Below are 23203 nucleotides of genomic sequence, written 5' to 3' on the forward strand. Positions count from 1 at the left end.
TTCATGTATTTCTTTGTTTATTTCTTGCCACCAGGTTGTCTTGATGCTTTAGATTACTGCCTTAACAACAAGAACATCAACGTGGTGAACGCCAGAAACGAGACTCTGCTGCATTCCTTGGTACAAACTGAAGTTGAAGATGTTCAATTTTACATAAAAGTTATGAAACTCTTGCTGAAGAAAGGAATCAAAAAATCAATGAAAGACTCTCAAGGCCGAAAGGCAGAGGATCTAGTCTCCATTGTAAGGCTGCCAGGAGCACTTCTCAAAGTGGAAAATATCAGTAAGATATGCAGTTGAATTTCCTTCGTGAATGTTGTTGCTGTCTTTGTCATTCTGATCACAATCATCACTGCTCACACCACCACAATAGCCATCAGCATCACCTGAAGGAGGAGACCTCCTTCAGTCATGAAGTTACCCTCCGAGGCACAAGTCCGGGCAAGGTTGTTTGTGGAAGGCCAGCAGTCGCCCATGCATACCGGCCTCCCCTCTCCTCACCACTAATGTTATCCTAGGGAAAGGCAAGGGCCGATACAGCTTGGTTAACTCTACAGCTGAGTTAACTGGAGCAACATGAAATAAAGTGTCTTGCTCAAGAACACAACACTCAGCTCGGTCGGGGAATCAAACTCATAACCTCCCGATCGTAAGCTTGATGCTCTAACCACTGAGCCATGTGTCTTCACTATGATCACCTACTAATTATCAAAATATAGTAAATATATAAAGATGGCATTGCCAGTGCCACTGGACTGGCTCCTGTGCAGGTGGCACATAAAAAACACCATTTGAGTGTGGCTGTTGCCAGCTCTGCCCTCGTGCCTTTTGCTCGTAAAAGTACCCACTACACTCTCGAATTGGTTGGTATTAGGAAGGGTATCTAGCTGTAGAAACTCTGCCAGACCAGATTGGAGCCTAATGCAGCCATCTGGCTCGCCAGTCCTCAGTCAAATTGTCCAACCCATGCCAGCATGGGAAGCAGACGTTAAACGATGATGATGATGATGATGAATAGTACACACATACACATCGTTGTCATCACCATCATCCCTAGTTCCTCATCACCACCACCATTCCTGGTAATTAACCAAATATAATTATAAAGTGAGTCCAATATTGACTAAACCAAAAGCCCCACAGAGTGTGTCCTGTGAAGAGGGTGTTTTTATCCTTACTATTTGGTGAGCCAGCTGTACGCAAAGCAAAACCTAAGGGTAAATGAAACAGGGTGAATGAAACAGAATTGCTTTATTAGTAGTACTGCTGATCAAGCCGTTACTGCATTAGGAAGGGTATCCAGCCATAGAAACCCTGCCAAAGCAGATGGTGGAGCTTGCTACAATCTTGTGGTTTGTTGGATCTTTGCAGACCATCTGAACATGGAAAATGCATGTTAAATGATGATGATATGGGCATATGGATACACATGTGTATGTATGTAAATATGTGTGTGTGTGTTTGTGTATTGTTTCATGATGGCAATGACAAGGGACCGAGACCTTTGGCGATATGCTGTGCTTAAGGAAACCCGTCGAGCCAAGTGAGATTGTAGTTGTGGCTGATGCCAATGTTGTGTAACTGGCTTGTAAAAAGCACCCTTCAGATGTTGGTCGATACGAAATGCTTGAGAAGACCTGTCAGGCCAAGTGAAATTGTAGCCATGGCCGATGCCAGTGCCCTCTGACTGGCACCCGTGCCACTGGCACCTAACAAGCGCCATTTGAGTGTTGGGCCTCATGGAGGAAGTGACAGGTGGCTAAGACCTGTCAAGCCAAGTGAGATCCTAGTTGTGGCCGATGCCAGTGTCATGGCACTGGTGCCAGTGGCATATAAAAAGCACCCACTACACTCTTGGAGTGGTTGATGTTAGGAAGGGCATCCGGCTGTAGAAATATTGTCAGATCAGGTTGGAAGCTGGTGCAGCTCCCCGGCTTACCTGTTTTCAGTCAACTGATCCAACCCATGCCAAGCATGGAAAGCAGATGTTAAAGGATGATGTATATCTGTATGTCTGTATGTCTGTATCATCATCATTGTTTAATGTCCATTTTCGAGGCTATGATGGTAGCTAGGTTACTTGGTCAACAATAATAAGCTAGATGCCTTCTATGAAACTAGGGAAAATACCAACATACAACATCAACTGCCAACAGGCAAATGGAATAAATCTCATCCATAATAACTCGCCCTCAAACAACACGTACAATGACCTGATAAATAATAACCCCCAGCATAACATAAATACAGATAAACCGAATAATTTATGTGGCTGCAGGACAGAAATAAGTGTTAATTCTTCAATAGGTGTAAAAGAAAAAACCTAATATACCAATGCGATGTACTCGCAAAGAAACATACAAAATCTTATATAGGAGCAACAAAAAAGGAAATGAAGCTTCCAGGAATTGGTAGCTACATCTGGGAATTAAAAGACAAAAATATCAACTATAGTTTAGAATGGCGTATCCTAGCAAAAACTTTGTCTTATACCATTAACAATTAACATTAACAATTAACGATGGTGGTGTGTTTATGTCCCCGTAACTTAGCAGTTCGGCAAAAGAGACTGATAGAATAAGTACTAGGCTTACAAAGAATAAGTCCTGGGGTTGATTTGCTCGACTAAAGGTGGTGCTCCAGCATGGCTGCAGTCAAATGACTGAAACAAATAAAGAAAGTGCTATATCCTATGCTAGCCTACCCCAACCCACATTATCAATAAATTATTAATCTATCTAATCTACTTTCTACTTTTTCCTGTAATTCTTTTCATCCAGGAACTCCCAAATCCTTTTAAATGTTAAATTACCCGTCTTCTATCTTTTTCTTTTCCTTTTCATTGAAGAATGGAGGTTGGTTGAATCTGAAGTCTTGTAGTTAGTTATTAGCATGACTTTCATGTGTCTGCCTGTTTGGCTAGTTGACGGCCTGTATAATCAGAGGGAGTTATCCCTAATTAGGGATATCAAACCTAAATATTATTCCGATACTTTGTCTTTACACGCTAAATCGTACCCCTGCCAGATATAAACTTGACCCTTATTTACAACTTCCTTTGCAAATATACAAACTACCCACAACCTATAAGTTAGTGACACATAGCTCCTATTAACCACACCGGATATCCCTAATTAGGGATAACTCCCTCTGATTATACCGGCCGTCAACTAGCCAAACAGGCAGACACATGAAAGTCATGCTAATAACTAACTACAAGACTTCAGATTCAACCAACCTTTATTCTTCAACTATCTCACAATGGATTTAATGAAGTTTGAACCCAACTAAAATGTAAGACTTTTGAATCATTGAACATTTTCTTTTCCGATTTCTCCCTCCATCTTTTGCTCTATTCTCCTCTTTGTCTATTTCTGCTTTCTTCTTTCTGATGACGTCTACCATTTGCAACGAGGTAAATACATATTTACCTCAACATGGTAAACAGAAACAGCTGTAAATTCACTCTTACCCTCACCTTACTTAACCCTTTCGTTACCAACCCGGCTGAAACCGGCTCTGGCTACAAATATCTTGTTTTAATCAGTTTTGAATTAAAATCTTCCACCAAATCTTAGTCACAGTTTATGTTCCTAACACTAGCTGAATGATAACTAGGTTATTTTACTAAATTCTTTGTTATATTTAAAGTAATTGAAAGAAACACAGAGCATCTCAAAATAAATACAGTAACAAAAGGGTTAACTAATTAAATAATGGCTTTTTAGTACCCAAGATACACTTCTATTTGTTGTTTTTCCTCCATTTTCTTATCGTCTATGTATATACTATACACACTATCACTATACACAATATTACAGTGGAAAAAAAGCCTTCTTTCAGCCCATAACATGCTTCTCTGTAACCTGAGATGCCACCAGCCGAAAGCTAACCCTGGTGACCTCTCTGCAGCCCTCACCCATTTGATGTCATGGGTCTCTATGATTTTGACTGGGATGCAATCATAAACGATCTCTCACACCAGCACACACCTCCTCCAGCATCAAAATATCTTGGCAGTTCTGCTCTGTTTTTAGCACAATCCTGATATGGCTGATCTGGATTGTAACAGTGATGCTAATCCTCAACACACTCTATCGGACATAAAGTTTGGCGCCCCTGATCTCTTAGCGGCAATAAACGAAATTAAACACAATTCAGCAGCAGGCTCTGATAGTTTCCCTGTTTGTGTCCTGAAGGTGTGCCAACACCAACTTGCATCTCCTCTTGCTAATCTTTGGAGGAATTCGCTGGATGCTGGTTATATTCCTGAAGACTTTCTGTCCCAGTTTTCAAAAAGGGAAATAAGTCCCTTGCAATGAACTACCGGCTGATCTCGCTCACTTCTCATATTGTCAAGGTATTTAAAAGGGTGGTTAGATCACTGATAATTCACTTTCTTGAAAGCAACAGACTGCTGAATCCCAATCAACATGGGTTCTGTAATGGAAGGAACTGCCTAACACTGCTCCTGCATCACCTTGATGACATTTTGAGAGCTTTGGGAGAGGGCTCCAATACTGATGTCATAAGATCCTCTTGAAAAAACTATCCAACATTGGTGTCTCTGGAAAGTTACTACAATGGATCAAGTGTTTCCTGATGGGCAGAACTCAACATTTAGTCGAAGGAGTAAAATCAAGCCCAGCCAAAGTCAGTTCCTCAAGGCACTGTGTTGGGCCCACTGCTTTTCATCATCTACATCAATGACATTAGTGACATTTTTGCAGATGATTCCAAGATCCAGAAGGTCATCAATGAAGTGGGTGACCGGGCATGCCTTCAATCGGATCTGCTGGCTGTCATCCAATGGGCAGAAAGGAATAATATGCCGCTGAACAAGGATGAATTTGAGTTAATCCACTTCGGAAAAGACGATACCCTGAAACTCCCATACTCCCTTCTTCAGGTGAAACTCTCATGGCATCCAACAACATCAAAGACTTGCGAGTAATTGTGGACAACAACATAAGCTGGGTTGTTCATATTAACAATGAAATTGACTTGGTTTGCAGAATGTGTTCCTGGATTCTTAGAACTTTCCAGTTGAGAGATATCCACACCATTATCCTTCTCTTCACTTTTGCTCGACCCCCACCTTGAATACTGTTGTCCACCGTGGTCTCCTCACATGAAACAAAGTATCATGAAAATTGAAGCACCTCAAAGGTAAATTACAAAAAAGATAGATGGCATGACAGGCCTCGACTATTGGGATCGACTAGAAAAGCTAAAACTTTATTCTCTCCAACGTCGTCGTGAGCGCTACATCATCTGCATGATGTGGAAAATTTTCCACCAGCATTGCCCAAATGATGTTGGCATTGTCTTTAGGATACACCCAAGACTTGGTCCCCGTGCTATCCGCCCACAACAAAAATCATACTCGCATCACATAAGAATATGACACAATTATTTCACTTCAATTGGCCCCGCTCTCTTTAACATTACACCAAAACACATTAAAGCAGAGACAGGCCCCATAAAGTTCAAGAAGTCTTTGGATAAATTCCTTCAAAAAATCCTGGATAAACCTCCTACACTCAGCTATGTCTCTGTAATCAATAACTCTCTCCTTGAGTTGGCCATATTGTCTGATTCCTGTTTTAAATAACTTTGCCAGGTGGTGCTATTAAGTTAGGCATGGCCTGGGCTAATACTGGCCGAAACCTATCAAAGTATGTATGTGTGTGTGTGTATGTATGTATGCATATATATATATATATATATATAGATATATATACGGGTGTGTGTGATTGTGTATAGAAGAGTATATTGATAAAAGGAATTCCAACCTTGTCTGAATTTCACGTTTTATTTACAATCTTATAATGATATAAGATAATATAATAAAATAAAATAAAATAAAATAATAGAATGTTAAATGTTCATTCTGATTGAACTAGTACTTTCATGCATTAAATTCTGCAATCTTCAGGTTCATGTAGTAGTGGTGACAGTCATGCTTCACAATTTTTGACTGTAGCGAGATGATTGAATCTGTACTTTAAATACAGCTATGTAGGCTCCAGATATATATATATATATATATATATCCAAGATCAGTGTCAGACGTATCTGTGTGCGCCCCTCTTGCCAAGAGTGATCATGCGGTCCTGAAGTTCGTCATGCACACAACTTTTTCCACGCCCACGATTACTTCGCTGCCACGTAGAGTCTTCTCTGCAATTAATCTTGAAATTCTAACCGAGGCTTCCGCGCTTCTGGACTGGCGTTCCCTGATGACGTTGTCCTCAGTTGACGAACTATGGTCATCCCTCAAAGCATATGTAATCTGTTTGACTGACCAGGCAGTTCCCGTTGGACTTCCCAAGAGGAAGAAACACAAGCCCTGGGTGACGAAGAAGGTTAAACGAGAACGTCGACTCAGAGATATTGCTTGGGCTGAATTCAAAAATCTGGATTCGACTGCAGCTTTTGAGGTGTACAAAACTCAACGAGACCGAGCCGTGAAAATTGAAAAGAAAGAACGCTTCAGTTATGAATACAAAATCGCGGCAAATGCCAGTAGCAATCCAAAAACCTTCTTTGCCCATGTCCAGCGGAATTCCCGCTTGAACAACCAGATTGTAACATTGGTAGACTCAACAGGCGTATCGACTGAGGACCCTTATCAACAGAGTCAATTATTTGCCGAGGCTTTTTCAACTATTTTCAAACAAGATGATGGTCGTGAACCCCCTCCATTTGATAGATCGGTACCTCCAATGCTTCGATTGATCATCACGCGGGACCAAGTCAAACGTGTTATTCAAGGCCTCGATGTCAACAAGGGTCACGGCCCTGACGGCATACACCCACGGGTTATCAAAGCGTTGGCTCCAGTCATCTGCGAGCCCTTAACACGACTATTCAATATGTCATTGGTGACGGGTGTTATACCTGCAGACTGGAGAACAGCGATAATCTGCCCAATTTTCAAGAAAGGGAGCCACGAAGACCCGCTTAACTACCGACCGGTTTCCCTTACATCAATAATCAGCAAGATGTTCGAAACCATCCTTAAGAAAAGTATGATGCTCCACCTCCTAAGCACAGCCTCGATCACTGATTCCCAACACGGCTTCGTGCCGAAGAGATCATGCTTGACCAACTTACCAGTAATGGAAGAATTGGTGACGCGCATCCTCGATGATAGTGATGCTGTTGACATCGTTTTATTGGACTTTGCCAAAGCTTTTGACTCGGTAAACCACCGCCTACTACTTGTCAAGCTTCAAGCATATAGTTTCCATCCGGATATTGTACGATGGGTTGGTGCCTTCCTCTCAGATCGCTCCTTCCAAGTTCAAGTTAATGGTTCGCGGTCCGACGTCTCCAGTGCGAGCAGTGGCGTGCCTCAAGGTTCAGTGCTTGGGCCCTTGTTGTTCTTAGTCTTCATAAATGACTTGCCCGACGACCTCACGCAACACACCCTTCTATTTGCCGACGATATCAAACTGGTCGCTCCTCGCGGTAGTATAGAGGATCTTCGTCGATGCCTCCACCAAATTTGGAAGTGGTCTAACGATTGGGACCTGTGTCTGAACGTGTCAAAGTGCTGTCATCTGCCTGTCGGCTCTCCTCCTGCAACTCAACTTGATTTCGAGCCGGGTCGTCTGCTGCTGGAGAGGACCGATCAGGTAAAGGACCTGGGTATCTTGGTGGATTCCTCCTTTTCGCCTTCGGCCCAGTGCGTCCATGCTGCCAACAAAGCACGCGGAATTCTGTTTTTGATTCGACGGTCATTCGGAGTGCTCACAGCAGCCATATTCCTGCCACTCTATGTCACGCTGGTGAGACCCATATTGGAGTATGGGATTCAAGCCTCTTCTCCTTATCTCCTCAAAGACATACAGCACCTCGAAAGAGTCCAGAGGCTGGCTACCCGCCTGGTTCATGGTCTCAAAAATTTGTCCTACGAAGAAAGGCTGAGGACGCTCGACCTTTATTCTCTTGAAAAACGCCGCCGCCGTGGTGATCTCATTCTCGCCCACAACATCATAAGCGGGAAGTGTAACCTCTCGAAAGAGCTGTTCTTCACTCCTGCTCCGGAGCGTTGGCTGCGGGGTCATTCCGAAAAGCTCTACCTGCGACGATTTCATCTCAATCGAAGGAGAGGAGCTTTCTCCGTCCGGGTTGTGGATCCGTGGAACAAGCTGCCAGACGAGATGGTGAAGATGCCAACGACCGCTTTGTTCAAAGCCTCCCTGGACCTCAAGTGGCCTGAACTCTTTACATGAACACCACCCTGTACTTAACTCCATGTCCCCCTACATGGCCTTGCTATTTGCTTTTGAGCCAAATTAACTAACTAACTAACTAACTAACATATATATATATATATATAGGAGTCATACCCAATGACTGGTGTAGCAGCATACTAGTCAACTGCTACAAAGGTAAAGGAGACGCCCTAGATACAAATAATTACAGAGGTATCAAGCTGTTGGATCAGGTAATGAAGGTTACAGAGAGGGTCATAGCCCATCTGATTAGGGAGAGAGTCAACTTGGACGAGATGCAGTTTGGTTTCATGGCAGGGAAAAGCACCACTGACGCCATATTTCTGGTGAGACAGCTGCAGGAGAAATACCTAGCCAAAGATAAGCCCCTGTACCTGGCTTTCATTGACATGGAGAAAGCCTTTGACAGGGTCCCCCGATCCCTTATCTGGTGGTCAATGAGGAAACTAGGGATAGATGAATGGCTGGTGAGGGCTGTGCAAGTCATGTACAGGGATGCCGTAAGTAAGGTTAGGGTTGGCAACATGTACACAGAAGAATTCAAAATAGAGGTTGGGGTTCACCAGGGTTCAGTACTCAGCCCCCTCCTATTTATCATAGTCCTCCAAGCAATTACGGAGGAATTCAAGACAGGTTGCCCCTGGGAGCTCCTATATGCTGATGACCTTGCTCTAATTGCTGAGTCACTATCAGAACTGGAGGAGAAGTTCCAGGTGTGGAAGCAAAGTTTAGAATCGAGGAGCCTTAGAGTCAACCTAGCTAAAACCAAAGTACTAATAAGTAGGAAGGTAGACAATCCACAAATGTCTTCAGGAAGATGGCCCTGCTCGATTTGTAGAAAAGGTGTAGGTAGAAACTATATAAGATGTACCCAGTGTAAGCTATGGACACATAAGAGATGCAGCAATGTCAAAGGAAGGCTAACTGGGAAGATAGTTTTTGTATGTGGCAGATGCTCGGGAGCATTAACCTCTGAAAATCTGCAGAAAACAACTTCCGTCACTTTCCAGGGGGAAAAACTAGAAATAGTTGATAGCTTCCGTTATCTTGGTGACCAAGTCAGCAGCGGGGGCGGGTGTGCTGAAAGTGTAACTGCTAGAGTAAGAATAGCCTGGGCAAAGTTTAGGGAGCTCTTACCTCTGCTGGTGACTAAAGGCCTCTCGCTCAGAGTAAAAGGCAGACTGTATGATGCATGTGTACGAACAGCCATGCTACATGGCAGTGAAACATGGGCCGTGACTGCTGAGGACATGCGTAAGCTCGCGAGAAATGAAGCCAGTATGCTCCGATGGATGTATATTGAGAGAAGAACGAGATGGACGCTTCATTTTTATGCTGTTGCCGCATTATGTCGTACGTGAATGAGAGGATTTGCATCCCCAACCAAGAATTTTTGATGTAATACATGTCCTTGTGGATGTTGTTGTGCGCGGCTGAAGAAGGCCACAGACATACATTATGCATTGTTATAAATCCGTCTAATAAAGGCCCGAAACATATGTACCGCTGAATCCTTGGCATCATGTTTTTATTTTGATTAATATATATATATATATATATATATATATATATATATATATATATATATATATATATATCAACCCCCTTGCTTGCGAAGACATGTTGGGGCAATCGAAATCGAATTGAACCAGCCAGGATCCCTGGTCTGGTGGTACGTAAAAAGCACTATCCGACTCGTGGCCGATGCCAGCACCACCTCGTCTGGCTTCCGTGCCGGTGGCACATAAAATACACCAATCCGACCGTGGCCGTTGCCAGCCTAGCCTGGCACCTGTGCAGGTGGCACGTAAAAAGCACCCACTACACTCACGGAGTGGTTGGCGTTAGGAAGGGCATCCAGCTGTAGAAACACTGCCAGATAAGACTGGAGCCTGGTGAAGCCTTCTGGCTTCCCTGATCCCCGGTCGAACCGTCCAACCCATGCTAGCATGGAGAACGGACGTTAAACGATGATGATGATGATGATGATGATGATATATATATATGCATATATATATGCATATATATATATATATATATATATGCATATATATATATATATATATATGCATATATATATATATATATATATATGCATATATATATATGCATATATATATATATATATATGCATATATATATGCATATATATATATATATATGCATATATATATATATGCATATATTATTAGTGAATGGAATAAATGGAGTTGAACGAAGATTGTACAGAATACCTTTTAAGACATTCTACACATGTTTCGAAGGCCGCAAATTTCCAAATTCTGTTTAAATAAGGGTACCATATTGCGGCTTTCTCTTCAGGAAAAAAACAGGAATTCCGTTGACAGGACAAAACAAAACAGAGGCACAGCAATTCGAACGAAGATGCTCCTTAGGAGCCCATGGCTATATACATACAGTCTGCCTTTTACTCTGATATTCTCATTTAAATATGAATAGGTAAATTCGGGCTTCTTGGTAACTATATATAAGTGTCGTCTGTTTATACATAAACACTGTTTCATACTGCAATTATATATACATATATCTATATATAATATTATATAATAAAATATATACAGAGTAAAATAAAAACCAATTTACCTTTTCTGTCCGTCCGTGTGTCTTTGCAAATGTGTTGGAATGATAAGTGAGTTGAGTTTTGGCGCCTTTTTTACTGATAACAAACACACACGTGTTTGTATGTAGTTGTATGTGTATGTAGTTGTATATGTATGTGTATGCGTGTGTGTGAGGAATGACACACACACACTCACGCACGCACACATGTACATCAATGCTTTCGGAGTGATATGTTAAAATATTGAGTTTTCTCGAATTTTGTCTTAATTGGTGGTAAAATTGAAAGAAATTTTTTATGGCATCACCCACTGAAGTACTCTGAAAAATCTTAGGTAAATTCTAATTGAAGAAATTGTGTGAGGATTAAATGGTTATGTATTTATTTGTTTCTGTTTGCTGGGTTTTTTTATTTTTTGAGTAGTGGTTTAAATACTTTCAGTTTAGTCTTCCTCAAATCACTCTGTCGCTATTTACTTTCATTTTATTCGTCGCACACTGTGTGTGTGCGTTTGCGTGTGGTGTAAACCAGACTAAGAAAAGCATTTGACACACACACCAGAATGTGAGTTTTCTGTAAATTTTGCTTAATTGGAGTTTAAATTTTAAAAACTGGACCTGGCATGACGCGATGCATTGTACTCTTAAAAATGCTAGGTAAATTGTAATTGAAGAAATCCTATATTGTAGATTTGTATAACTCCGAAAGGGAGGCAGATAAAATCTGCCTTTTATAATAAGAGATATATGCATATGATTGATTGATTGATTTTAGTTTCAGCTCATTGAGCTGTGGCCATGCTGGGGCACCGCCATTTGGTGTTGCTACTTGGTTTTACTTCATGAAAGCTTTTTAGCGACTGCCATTTGGTGCATGAGAGAGTTCGATGCAGCTGCACTCATCTGCACCTCCTGCCGTGAAGTTGGTTCATCTGGGACACCTGACAGGAGGAGATCCAGTTTCATTTTAAAGACATCTGCATCCACCCCATGCAGGTCTCTCAGGTTCTTTGGGAGGATATTGAAGAGCTGTGGGCCTCGGAAGCCAAGGCTATCACAGTATCTTGTCCTACATCTTGATGGCAAATTTGGAGTCCTAGGCACCACGCAGTAGCGCCCAGTTCTGGCATTTGTGTAACTCTCGATGCCAAAGTTCGGGACACGTCCCTCCAGGATCTTCCAGATATATATTATGGCATATCTTTCCCGCCTACGCTCCAAGGAATATAGTTTTAATCTCTTGAGTCTTTCCCAGTAGCTTACATTCTGCATAGAGGCTATCTTCTTCGTGTAGCTACGTTGGATCGCCTCGAGTTCTGTGATCAACTTGACGCTGGATGGTGACCATAACTGAGAGCAATAGTCAAAGTGGCTTAGGACAAGTGTCTTCCAGAGGACCATCATGGTTTCTTGTTCTCTTGTTCTGAAGGTTCTGAGAATCCATCCGGCCAGTCGTCTACATTTCATTGCCAAATTAGCAACATGTACACGAAAGGTTGCGTCATCACTCATGTAAATACCCAGGTCATGCACTGATTGTGCCTCTGGGATTGCTATTCCTCCGGGTCCAGTGTATTCATTGGGTATTGCATTTAGTTTTGCATGCTGATAGTATAGAGCTTGAAACTTTTCAGCATTGAACTGCATGCTATTCTTTTCAGCCCACTTGTATATTTTGTCCAGCTCACATTGCAGGTGTTTAGTGTCCTCAGGGTTCTGTATTGCCTGTAAAACTTTTGTATAACTTGTGATCGTGGCTCTCTGCGTGGCTGAGGGCATGTCTGAGAGGGCCATTATGAACAGTAGTGGTCCCAGAACAGTGCTCTGCGGAACATTGCTCACTATTTGCGTGTTAATGGAAGTGGCCCCATTGGCTACTACCACCTGACTTCTATCTTTCAGAAAGTCATGAAGCCATTCTTCCAGTTTTCCAACTATGTTGAGATCACGCAGTTTGTGACATATCATTCCATGATCGACTTTATCAAAGGCCTTTGCAAAGTCGAGATATATGACTTCCACATTTGAGTGGTTGAGCAGCCGTTTCAGCACCCAGTCATAGTGTTGTAGGAGCTGAGTTAAACAGCTTCTCCCTGGTCGGAAACCATGTTGGGTGTCGGGCAGCAAGTCATTTTCTTCAAGGAAGGTGATCAGTTTCCTTCTGACTATTCGTTCCATGACCTTGCTGATGTGTGAGGTCAGAGAGATAGGTCTGTAGTTCTTGGCCTCTGCTCTGCTACCTCCTTTGTGAATGGGGCATATTTTACCTTCCTTCAGTTTTCTTGGAAGTTTGCCAGCTGCAAGGAAGCTCTGAAAGAGGAACTGCAGTGGAGAGACATTCAGGCCAGTTTTGTTTGAGGATCTCTTTCTCAATTTGTTTCCAGTTTGCCTTATTGAAGTTCAAGCTGGAAAGATTTTGAGAGCTTCTTGTAGGCTGTATGTCCATGCTTTCCTTTGGCCTGTACATAGTCAGCTCTACCATGTTGTGATCCGAGAGTAGTGTCGGTGTCACTTTCACATTATGGATGAGATCCATATTATTTGTGAAGCAGAGGTCCAGTGTGTTACCTGCCCTGGTTGGTTGGAGTATTACTTGCTCCATGTACAGGGTGTTGATGAGGTTCAGGAGGGACCTCGCCTGTCCTCGTTCACATCTTGTCATTCCTGGGAGAGAAAGGCCCTCGGGCCATCTGACATTGGGTAGATTGAAGTCTCCCATAAGAAGTACACTTATGTGTTGTTCTAATGTGATTAGAGCTTCTTCTATTTTTATAAGGCAGTCTTCAAACTTGCCTACATGGCTTGGGGCATCTGGAGGGCGATATGTAGCACACATAACTACATCAAGTTGCCTTATATGTACAATTAGTGTGTCACACACCGAGTTTGAGTATGACAAAAGGACCTGGGGTGTGAGGTCCTCGCGGATGTACATAACAACTCCACCATGACTCCTTTCTTTTCTGTCGGTCCGTAGTACAACATACTGTGGTATGTGTAATTCCGCATCTGCTATGTCCGGTTTCAGGTGTGTTTCTGTAAGTGCTATGCATAAGGCTTGATTGCATGCAACAAAGTCTCTCAAGAACGGGACTTTCGTCCTGTTACTGTGTGTTAGTAGTCTTCTGATGTTCAGTAGGAGCATCGAGGTGAGGTGTATACTGTTGCCGGTGGTGTCCACCTTGGGTCTATTTGCTGTGGTGGTCTTGTGAACTGTGGGTAGTCCCATCTGCGAGCTTGAGTTTGATGAAGCCAGGTTAGCTGCTGTACAATCTTTTGTGCCATGCACAAAAAAGATTCTTGCTCAGCAGCTGCCCTTTCAACAACACGTTGGCGGTTTGTGGCACGCACCACATCTGCGTACCTCCGTTTTGGGGCAGGTGGTGCGTGGTCCATCCCTTTTCCTTTCGGTGGTTGGTTTCGGCGGCAGGGTCCCGGATGTGCAAAACGGCAGCCTGGACCCTCCTCTCCATGCCGGCAGGCACCTCTCAGGTAGAACCTACATACCCGTGTGCGCTGCTTGTTTCCATCCTTTTTGGCATATGGATAGTCAGGTTTGCTTCTATCCTTGGCTGTTTCGTTTTTTTGGTTTTGCCTGAGTTTTAGTTTTAGTTTTTCCTCCTTTTTTGGTTCTTTCATCTCCATGTCCATGGCTTTTGGTGCTGGTAGGAGCACCCGCACTTGGGTTTACCTCCCGGGCAGGTTTCTCACTGGAGTTTTCTTCCTGGGCGTCTACCAGGTGGGGGTGACCTTTTTCATCAGCGCCCGCGTCTCCATTCTTGCCATCTTTACTTTGTTCGCGTTTTTCGCTGTCAAAGATGGCATCCAGCGTGTTAACGTGCGATCTGACAAGTGAGTAGGAGCGTATAAATTCTTGCTTCTTCCGCTCTATTTGAGCTGACGTCCTTTTGTATCTGCTGCTCTTCAGCGCAGCCGTAATTATGTTATTTGGATTTTCTCCGTCAGCGCATTGCCATCCTCTCATGAACAACGCCAGTTCGTCACTTTTCCAGGTTCTGGACATTCTTGATATTTTATCTATCTATCTATCTATCTATCTATCTAATTATATTAATTTATATTAATCTAATAGTGCAATAGGGGGTAGGGAAGAAATAGAGAAAGAGAGCGTCTATGTACTTAAGGAGAGATTGAGAGCCGAAAGAAGAGAGTAAGAGAGAAGAGGAAGAGGAGAGACTGAGAGCTGAGAGACTGAGAGATTAAGAGCTGAAAGAGGAGAGTAAGAAAAGAAGAGAGTAATGAAGAGACAAGGGGAAGCGTGAGGGAGAGAACTGAGGAGACAGAGAGAGAAGGAAGAAATATATATATATCTGTCCGTAGAAGATTTCTAAACGAAGCTAATTGCACACACACAAACAGCTAAATAAAACACACACATATACATATGTATACACACCCATACATACACATATATACACACGTGTGCACATACACATATATAAATAAAAGTAACAAATGAGTGTATAAAGAAAAATAAAACAGCTAAAAGAAAACAAGCCAAGAGATCCTCACAGTATTTAAACAGAGAAAAAGAGAAAAAGAAAATATATATTTGTCCGTCGCTGCAGACAATTTTTTTCTAAACTAAACTAATTGCGACTATACTTCTAACACACACATATACATATACATACAAACATATACACACATGTGCGCATACACATATATAAACAGAGTAACAAATAATATATGAAAACTAACAGATATAACGGTAGGTTATTACGAAATGTAAACAATACGATAGGTTTTTACAGAAATGAAAACAATACGATAGGTTTTTACAGAAATGAAAACAATACGATAGGTTTTTACAGAGTTTCAGGTAAATGAATTAATGAGAAGGAGTACTTATCTTATAAAAGGTATACACAGAGGTTTTTTTCCAAAAAGAGAAAAGAAAAACGGTTTTTTTTTTTGCTGTTAGGATCGACTGGAAATAAATTTAGAAGATTCCACCATGTGCTTTTTCGACAGGAAGAAATCTTGTGTGCGTTGTAAACTTAAGTGAACAATACTTGACTTGTAGCAAAATATATTGCGGTTTTTAAACAAAATATCCAAGTACACGTCTATAAGGTAACAATTTCTACGTTTTTTATGAGTTTTCGCCAAATTATTTCGTCGATTTATGCAAACCTTGTTTTTTTTATCACAGAGCAAAGCAACACGTGTTTACTCTACGAAGCCGGAAGTCATATATGCATATATATATATATATATATATTATATGCATATATATGCATATATATATATATATATATATGCATATTGATTGATTGATTGATTGATTCTAGTTTCAGCTTATGAGCTGTGGCCATGCTGGGGCACCGCCATTTGGTGTTGCTACTTGGTTTCACTTCACGAAAGCTTTCTAGCAACTGCCATTTGGTGCATGAGAGAGTTCGATGCAGCTGCCCTCATCTGCCCCTCCTGCCGTGAAGTTGGTTCATCTGGGACACCTGACAGGAAGAGATCCAGCTTCATTTTAAAGACATCTGCATCCACCCCATGCAGGTCTCTCAGGTTCTTCGGGAGGATATTGAAGAGCTGTGGGCCTCGGAAGCCCAGGCTATCACAGAATCTTGTCCTACATCTTGATGGCAAGTTTGGAGTCCTAGGCACCACGCAGTGGCGCCCAGTTCTGGCATTTGCGTAACTCTCGATGCCAAAGTTTAGGACACGTTCCTCCAGGATCTTCCAGATGTATATTATGGCATATCTTTCCTGCCTACGCTCCAGGGAATATAGTTTTAATCTCTTGAGTCTTTCCCAGTAGCTTACATTCTGCATAGAGGCTATCTTCTTCGTGTAGCTACGTTGGATCGCCTCGACCTCTGTGATCAACTTGACACTGGATGGTGACCATAACTGAGAGCAGTAGTCAAAGTGGCTTAGGACAAGTGTCCTCCAGAGGACCATCATGGTTTCTTGTTCTCTTGTTCTAAAGGTTCTGAGGATCCATCCGGCCAGTCGTCTACATTTCATTGCCAATTTAGCAACATGTACACGAAAGGTCGCGTCATCACTCATGTAAATACCTAGGTCACGCACTGATTGTGCCTCTGGGATTGCTATTCCTCCGGGTCCAGTGTATTGATTGGGTATTGCATTTAGTTTTGCATGCTGATAGTATAGAGCTTGAAACTTTTCAGCATTGAACTGCATGCTATTCTTTTCAGCCCACTTGTATATTTTGTCCAGCTCACATTGCAGGTGTTTAGTGTCCTCAGGGTTCTGTATTGCCTGTAAAACTTTTGTATAACTTGTGATCGTGGCTCTCTGCGTGGCTGAGGGCATGTCTGAGAGGGCCATTATGAACAGTAGTGGTCCCAGAACAGTGCCCTGCGGAACATTGCTCACTATTTGCGTGTTAATGGAAGTGGCTCCATTGGCTACTACCACCTGACTTCTATCCTTCAGAAAGTCATGAAGCCATTCTTCCAGTTTTCCAACTATGTTGAGATCACGCAGTTTGTGACATATCATTCCATGATCGACTTTATCAAAGGCCTTTGCAAAGTCGAGATATATGACTTCCACATTTGAGTGGTTGAGCAGCCGTTTCAGCACCCAGTCATAGTGTTGTAGGAGCTGAGTTAAACAGCTTCTCCCTGGTCGGAAACCATGTTGGGTGTCGGGCAGCAAGTCATTCTCTTGTGTATGTGTGCATCTGTGGGTGCGTGTGTATTTTTTTGTGTTGGTGGGGATGTTATGTGTGTGTATGCTAGCACCTGCCATACGAGCACCAACAATTTGACCTCTTTGAAAGTCCGACAGATCTGTTGTTTGAATGAATTTTAATTACCTTTTTCTGATGATATCTGAAAAGAAACAACAATTTTAGCAAAACATATTAAGCAACACTAATAATAAATCAAAAAACATAAAAATAAACAAGTTTTGAGGGTTTTACAGGTATTTCAAAATTATGATGCTAGGTGTTACCATTATTTTGTCCATCCCCTGTATACACACACACACACACACACACCTCCACCCACATATACAGTAGCCTGCAACATGGTTGTGTAGTTAAAAAGTTGCTGTTTCTAATCAATGTTCTCCACCATACAAGTAGTGATGTTTGTTTGTAGTTTTTCCTGAAAAACATGTCCATGTTTGGGGATGGCGGATTATTAACCTTTATTGTATCCAGGTGAAGGTTGGCAATAGGAAGAATATCAGCTTGTAGGAATTCTACTTCTCTGAATCTTGTCTGACTCCTGCAAGCATTGAGAATTTGATATTAAAACTCTGGTGATGTTGCTACTGCTGCTGATGATGATGATGATGTATGTGTTTTTACGACTATTCCTATGTACATGCATATCTATACATGCATTCACTTCTAAAATTAGATATTTGTTTTCTGTAGATTGCTGCGACAATCTTGGAAATGTGATGGATGAAGTAAAGAAGCTGAAGTCAACTGGTAACAGACAGCTTTTAGCATCGTACTGTACTGTTGGCATGTATATGCTGTTAGAAACAGGTGCCCCACATTCCAAGTCAGCGCAAGTGGTGGAATTTTGTACAACAAGTGCAATGGTGGCCTTTGCATTAGGATTTGCAGAAACTGCCGTACATGATTTGGCTCATGCAATAAGCTGGTGTAATTCAGTGCAGGTTTGAAGAACTTTCTCCATTTTTTAACTCTTTTCTTTCTCTTTTTTGTCTTTTTTTTTACCTTTCTTTGTCCAAGAATATTTTTTCCTGTTTTTTTTTTTGGTTATTTTGTTTTTGCATTTTACATTGCGGGTGTGGCTGTGTGGTTAAGAATCTTGCATCCCAACTTTGTAATCCTCGGTTCAGTCCCACTGTTGAGCACCTTGGCCAAGTGTCTTCTACTGTAACGATCATTGTGTGTATCATCATCATTGTTTGTCATTCGTTTTCCGTGCTAGCACGGGTTGGATGGTTCGACCGGGGTCTGGGAAGCCAGGAGGCTGCACCAGGCTCCAGTCTGATCTGGCAGTGTTTCTACAGCTGGATGCCCTTCCTAACGCCAACCACTCCATGAGTGTAGTGGGTGCTTTTTACGTGCCAGGGGAGGCTGGCAGCGACCACGATCGGTTGGTGCTTTTTACGTGCCACCGGCACGGGAGTCAGTCAAGGTGGGGCTGGCATTGGCCACGTTCAGATGGTGCATTTTACGTGCCACCGGCGCAGATATCACAACTACAATTTCCATTTGGTATTTATTTTGATGTTAATGTTAACGTACTTGACTCAATAGGTCTCCTCAAGCACAGCAGGTCACCCTACGATCCAAGATAAGCACAGCAGGTCGTTCTGCAATCCAAGGTACTTTGGATGGGCTGGGGCTGCTATGCGAAACTGGTGCAGGAAACAGCCATGAACTCACGTTATTTATCAGGTCTTCGCAGTCACAGCATATCTCCAGAGATCTCGGTCTTTCGTCATTACCTCTGTGAGGCCCAACTTTCGAAGGTCATGCTTGACCACCTCATCCCATGTCTTCCTGGGTCTACCTCTACCCCGGATTCCTTCAACAGTTTGGGAGTGGCACTTCTTCACACATCTCTCCTCATCCATCCATAGTACATGACCATACCAGTGCAAATGTCTCTCCTGCTCGCTACATCCGATGCTTCTTATGTCCAGCTTTTCTCTCAGGGCGCTTACACTCTGTCGTGTATGCACACTGACATTACACATCCAGCGGATCATGCTAGCTTCATTTCTTTCAAGCCTACACATGCCCTCTGCAGTCACAGCCCATGTTTCACTACCGTAAAGCATGGCAGTTCACATACATGCATCGTACAATCTACCTTTCACTCTGAGCGAGAGACCCTTTGTCACTAGTAGGGGAAGAAGCTTTCTAAACTTTGCCCAGGCTATTCGTATTCAAGTGGTGACACTGTCTGAGCATCCACCTCCACTACTAACTTGGTCACCTAGGTAGTGGAAACTATCAACTACTTCTAGTTTCTCCCCTTGGAGTGTGATGGAATCTGTTTTCTGAGTATCTGTGGTGTTTATTGCCCCTGTGCATCTGCTGCACATGAAAGCTATCATCCTGGTTAATCTTTTGTTGCTGCTGCTGTACCTATTATGTATCCATAGCTTACACTGGGTACATCTTCTGGAGTTTCTACCTTCACCTTTTCTACAGATCGAGCAGGGCCACCTACCTGAGGGGGTGTGTGATGAGTTCGCCTTTCTGCTTACTAGAACTTTGGTTTTTGCTACATTTGCTCTAAGGCCTTTTGATTCTAAACCTAGCTTCCACACACACACACACACACACACACTGCATTTAATGGCATGTAAGACACTTTATCCCTGCCAAATATCCCTATCATCCTGGGTCCTTTATGCTAAGCTTGGCCTATATTGCATGATTTAATGTTCTAAAAACTATTTTTCTTGAAGAAGCACTGCTGCAATTTAGAGTCCATCCGAAATCTCCCATGGCAACCCATGAGCAGCATTCCTGCTGCTGCTGCTGCTACTGCTGCTGGAGCCCCAAAACACACAAATGTGCATCCAGCATTCTTTCTACTGCTGCTGTGTAGATTTCATGTTCATCTGTGATATATTTGTGTTATTTAACATACTACTGCTGTAAGAGATACTATCTCTGGATGAGTATCATGGTTCATTTGGTTTTCTCTGATGTATTTGCATTGAGTATGATACACGGATGACTGTTCGTTTCCTTTCTTCTTGCTACTCCCTAGTTTTTAACCTTTTATTAATATATGTTGATTTTTATACTCTTTACTCTTTTACTCTTTTACTTGTTTCAGTCATTTGACTGTGGCCATGCTGGAGCACCGCCTTTAGTCGAGCAAATCGACCCCGGGACTTATTCTTTGTAAGCCCAGTACTTATTCTATTGGTCTCTTTTGCCGAACCGCTAAGTGACGGGGACGTAAACACACCAGCATCGGTTGTCAAGCAATGCTAGGGGGACAAACACAGACACACACACACATACATATATATATATACATATATACGACAGGCTTCTTTCAGTTTCCGTCTACCAAATCCACTTACAAGGCATTGGTCAGCCCGGGGCTATAGCAGAAGACACTTGCCCAAGATGCCACGTAGTGGGACTGAACCCAGAACCATGTGGTTGGTTAGCAAGCTACTTACCACACAGCCACTCCTGCGCCTAATTTATCTGAATTTTCTCTTTTTAACATTCCTATATTTTATTTCTAAGGACGTCCTCTTGGTATCAGATGTCTATTATAGAAAGGGCAATTACAAAATGGCTTTGAAATATTGTGAAAAGGCTTACGAATTTATTCCTCCTGACTTTATGTCCAATGAGAATTATATGAAACCAATTCTGTATGAAACCATAAAAATAACTGTTGAAGGCTTGCATATGACTTCATTTCCTTGTTATAAAACTAAACCTGACATTTATGATGTGTGTAAAGGTAAGTGGAATTTTGTTTTTTCATTTTTTTCAATTACTATGAACTTAACTCTGAGTTTTTCATTGAGGACTTGGCCCACAGTGTCAAGAGTGGCTATGAGGGGAATCCAAGACAAGCTGATACGGAGGTAGTGATACAGATAAACACAATTAGGCTTCACACACGTGTGCGCATGCATGCGTGCATGTGTGGCACCCATGCCAGTGGCACATAAAAGGAACTCCTGCCACGATATGTAAAAGGCACTCACTATGCCCTTGGAATGGTTAGTGTTAGGAAGGGTACCCAGCTGCAGAAATCAGGCTAAAATCAGACGAGTTTGGTACAACTCTCTGGTTTACCAGTTCCAGTGAAACTGTCTAACCCATACTGCATGGAAAATGGATGCTAAATGATGATGATGATGATGTATCAAACCTAATTATGTTTATTTACATCACTACCTCTCTCTCTCTCTCTCTTTATCAACATTTAACGTCTGCTTTTCATGCTGGCATGGGTTGGACAGTTTAACAGGAGCTGGCCAGGCAAAAGACTGTACCAGACTTTTGTGTCTGTTTTGGCTTGGTTTTTATGGCTGGATGCCTTTCCTAATACCAACCACCCAGCAGAGTGGACTGAGTGCTTTTTATTTGGTACCAGCACTGGCAAGGTCACCAAATAACTACAGACTGATAGATAGAGAGGGAGGGAGAGATTACAGTTTATTAATTGAAAACTATCAACATATACATCTTTACTAACATCATATACATAATTTAAATAAAGTTTTGTAGTCAAGTAGTTTATTAACTGTGAGATAACAAGACATCAAAAGGTCTTGGGGACAAAGCATTTGATTTGAAATAAAATCAGCATTGAATGAACCATACCAGATGAGCAGGGACAAAACAGCTGAGCCAAACTATCTCATATTTAGACCTCAATTGGTAGAGGCTTCAGACTGTTCAGTAGTTAAAGGTGGTCATCATTCAACGATGATGATGATGATGATATGTTATAATAATTGATACTAAATTTGACTTAACAGTCAATCTGTCTTGATCATTATGAGGATAGCTAAATGAATGAGTTTCTGTAATCAGACAGTGGTACATATAAAATTGGTATTTTAAGTTAGAAGCTAAAGATGGTTGCTAGGTGTAAAAGACTAAACTAAAATATGCGTTTGTATATATATGTGTGTGTGTATGCATGCGTGTGTGTGTGTGTGTTTTCTGATTGATGTGTTTAATGTTGCTTTAAATTATTTGCATTCATTTTCTGCAGGACTTGAAAGCTTCATTTTACAATGTTTGCCTCTCTTATTCAACATTGGAAATGAAGCTGTGAAAAGAGGGGAAGATTTGCTCGGTGCATTTGCCTTTAATACTTTTTACACGTATTGGCCATATCATGCTAAAGATTTTTTGAAAACATTTCACCTGAGGCAGCTTGATACTTCAGTATTCAAAATGGATGTTATGCAAAAACTCATTGTACTGTTTGTGAAGCACAATTTTGACTTGAGAAAACTTGCACTCCATGATGGTGATACCTACTTACACTCATGTGTAAAACTGTCCTTGTATTATGGTATGTGCAATTTAATTTACACTTTTTTTGTTGATCTGATTGACACTTTAACTTAGCAATATTTTCTCTATTTTCTAACAGGAAAAGAAAACAATGTTTTGACCTTACAAGACTTAGCTGTAATTTACATTAAAACTTGGATGAAGTAAAAAAAAAAATTTGCTAACCGTTTAACATTCAATAATATTCCAACTGAAGTAATTCCTTTTATTGAATAGAAATCCTACAGTTTAATCTACAGAGTTTAGGGGCAGCAACAATGGAAGGCCATTTCAAATTGTAAAGCTTAGCTTTTGTAGAGCTTTAACTGTGATTTATGCACAAGCAGTAGTGAAATAGCAGTGAAGGTTTGATTTT

At 41.8% G+C, this 23203-nt stretch overlaps 1 protein-coding gene and 1 long non-coding RNA gene across 2 annotated transcripts in view; one reads left to right on the forward strand and one right to left on the reverse strand.

Annotated features, from left to right (window-relative positions):
* LOC115223722 overlaps positions 1-23203 on the forward strand; it is a 78694-nt gene that overhangs the window by 36611 nt on the left and 18880 nt on the right. The window contains exons 11-14 of the mRNA XM_036512514.1: positions 35-283; positions 18223-18473; positions 21049-21271; positions 22541-22846. Coding sequence (XP_036368407.1) covers positions 35-283; positions 18223-18473; positions 21049-21271; positions 22541-22846 — 1029 coding nt within the window. The remainder of the gene's footprint in view (positions 1-34; positions 284-18222; positions 18474-21048; positions 21272-22540; positions 22847-23203) is intronic.
* LOC118767637 lies at positions 180-20950 on the reverse strand. Its single transcript, XR_005003553.1, has 3 exons — positions 20940-20950; positions 4434-4440; positions 180-422 (listed from the first exon to the last, which is right to left on the reverse strand). It is a non-coding gene; the product is annotated as an uncharacterized LOC118767637 (long non-coding RNA).

The sequence above is a fragment of the Octopus sinensis genome, linkage group LG23 (assembly GCF_006345805.1).
Source record: "Octopus sinensis linkage group LG23, ASM634580v1, whole genome shotgun sequence".
Classification (NCBI taxonomy): Eukaryota; Metazoa; Mollusca; class Cephalopoda; order Octopoda; family Octopodidae; genus Octopus; species Octopus sinensis.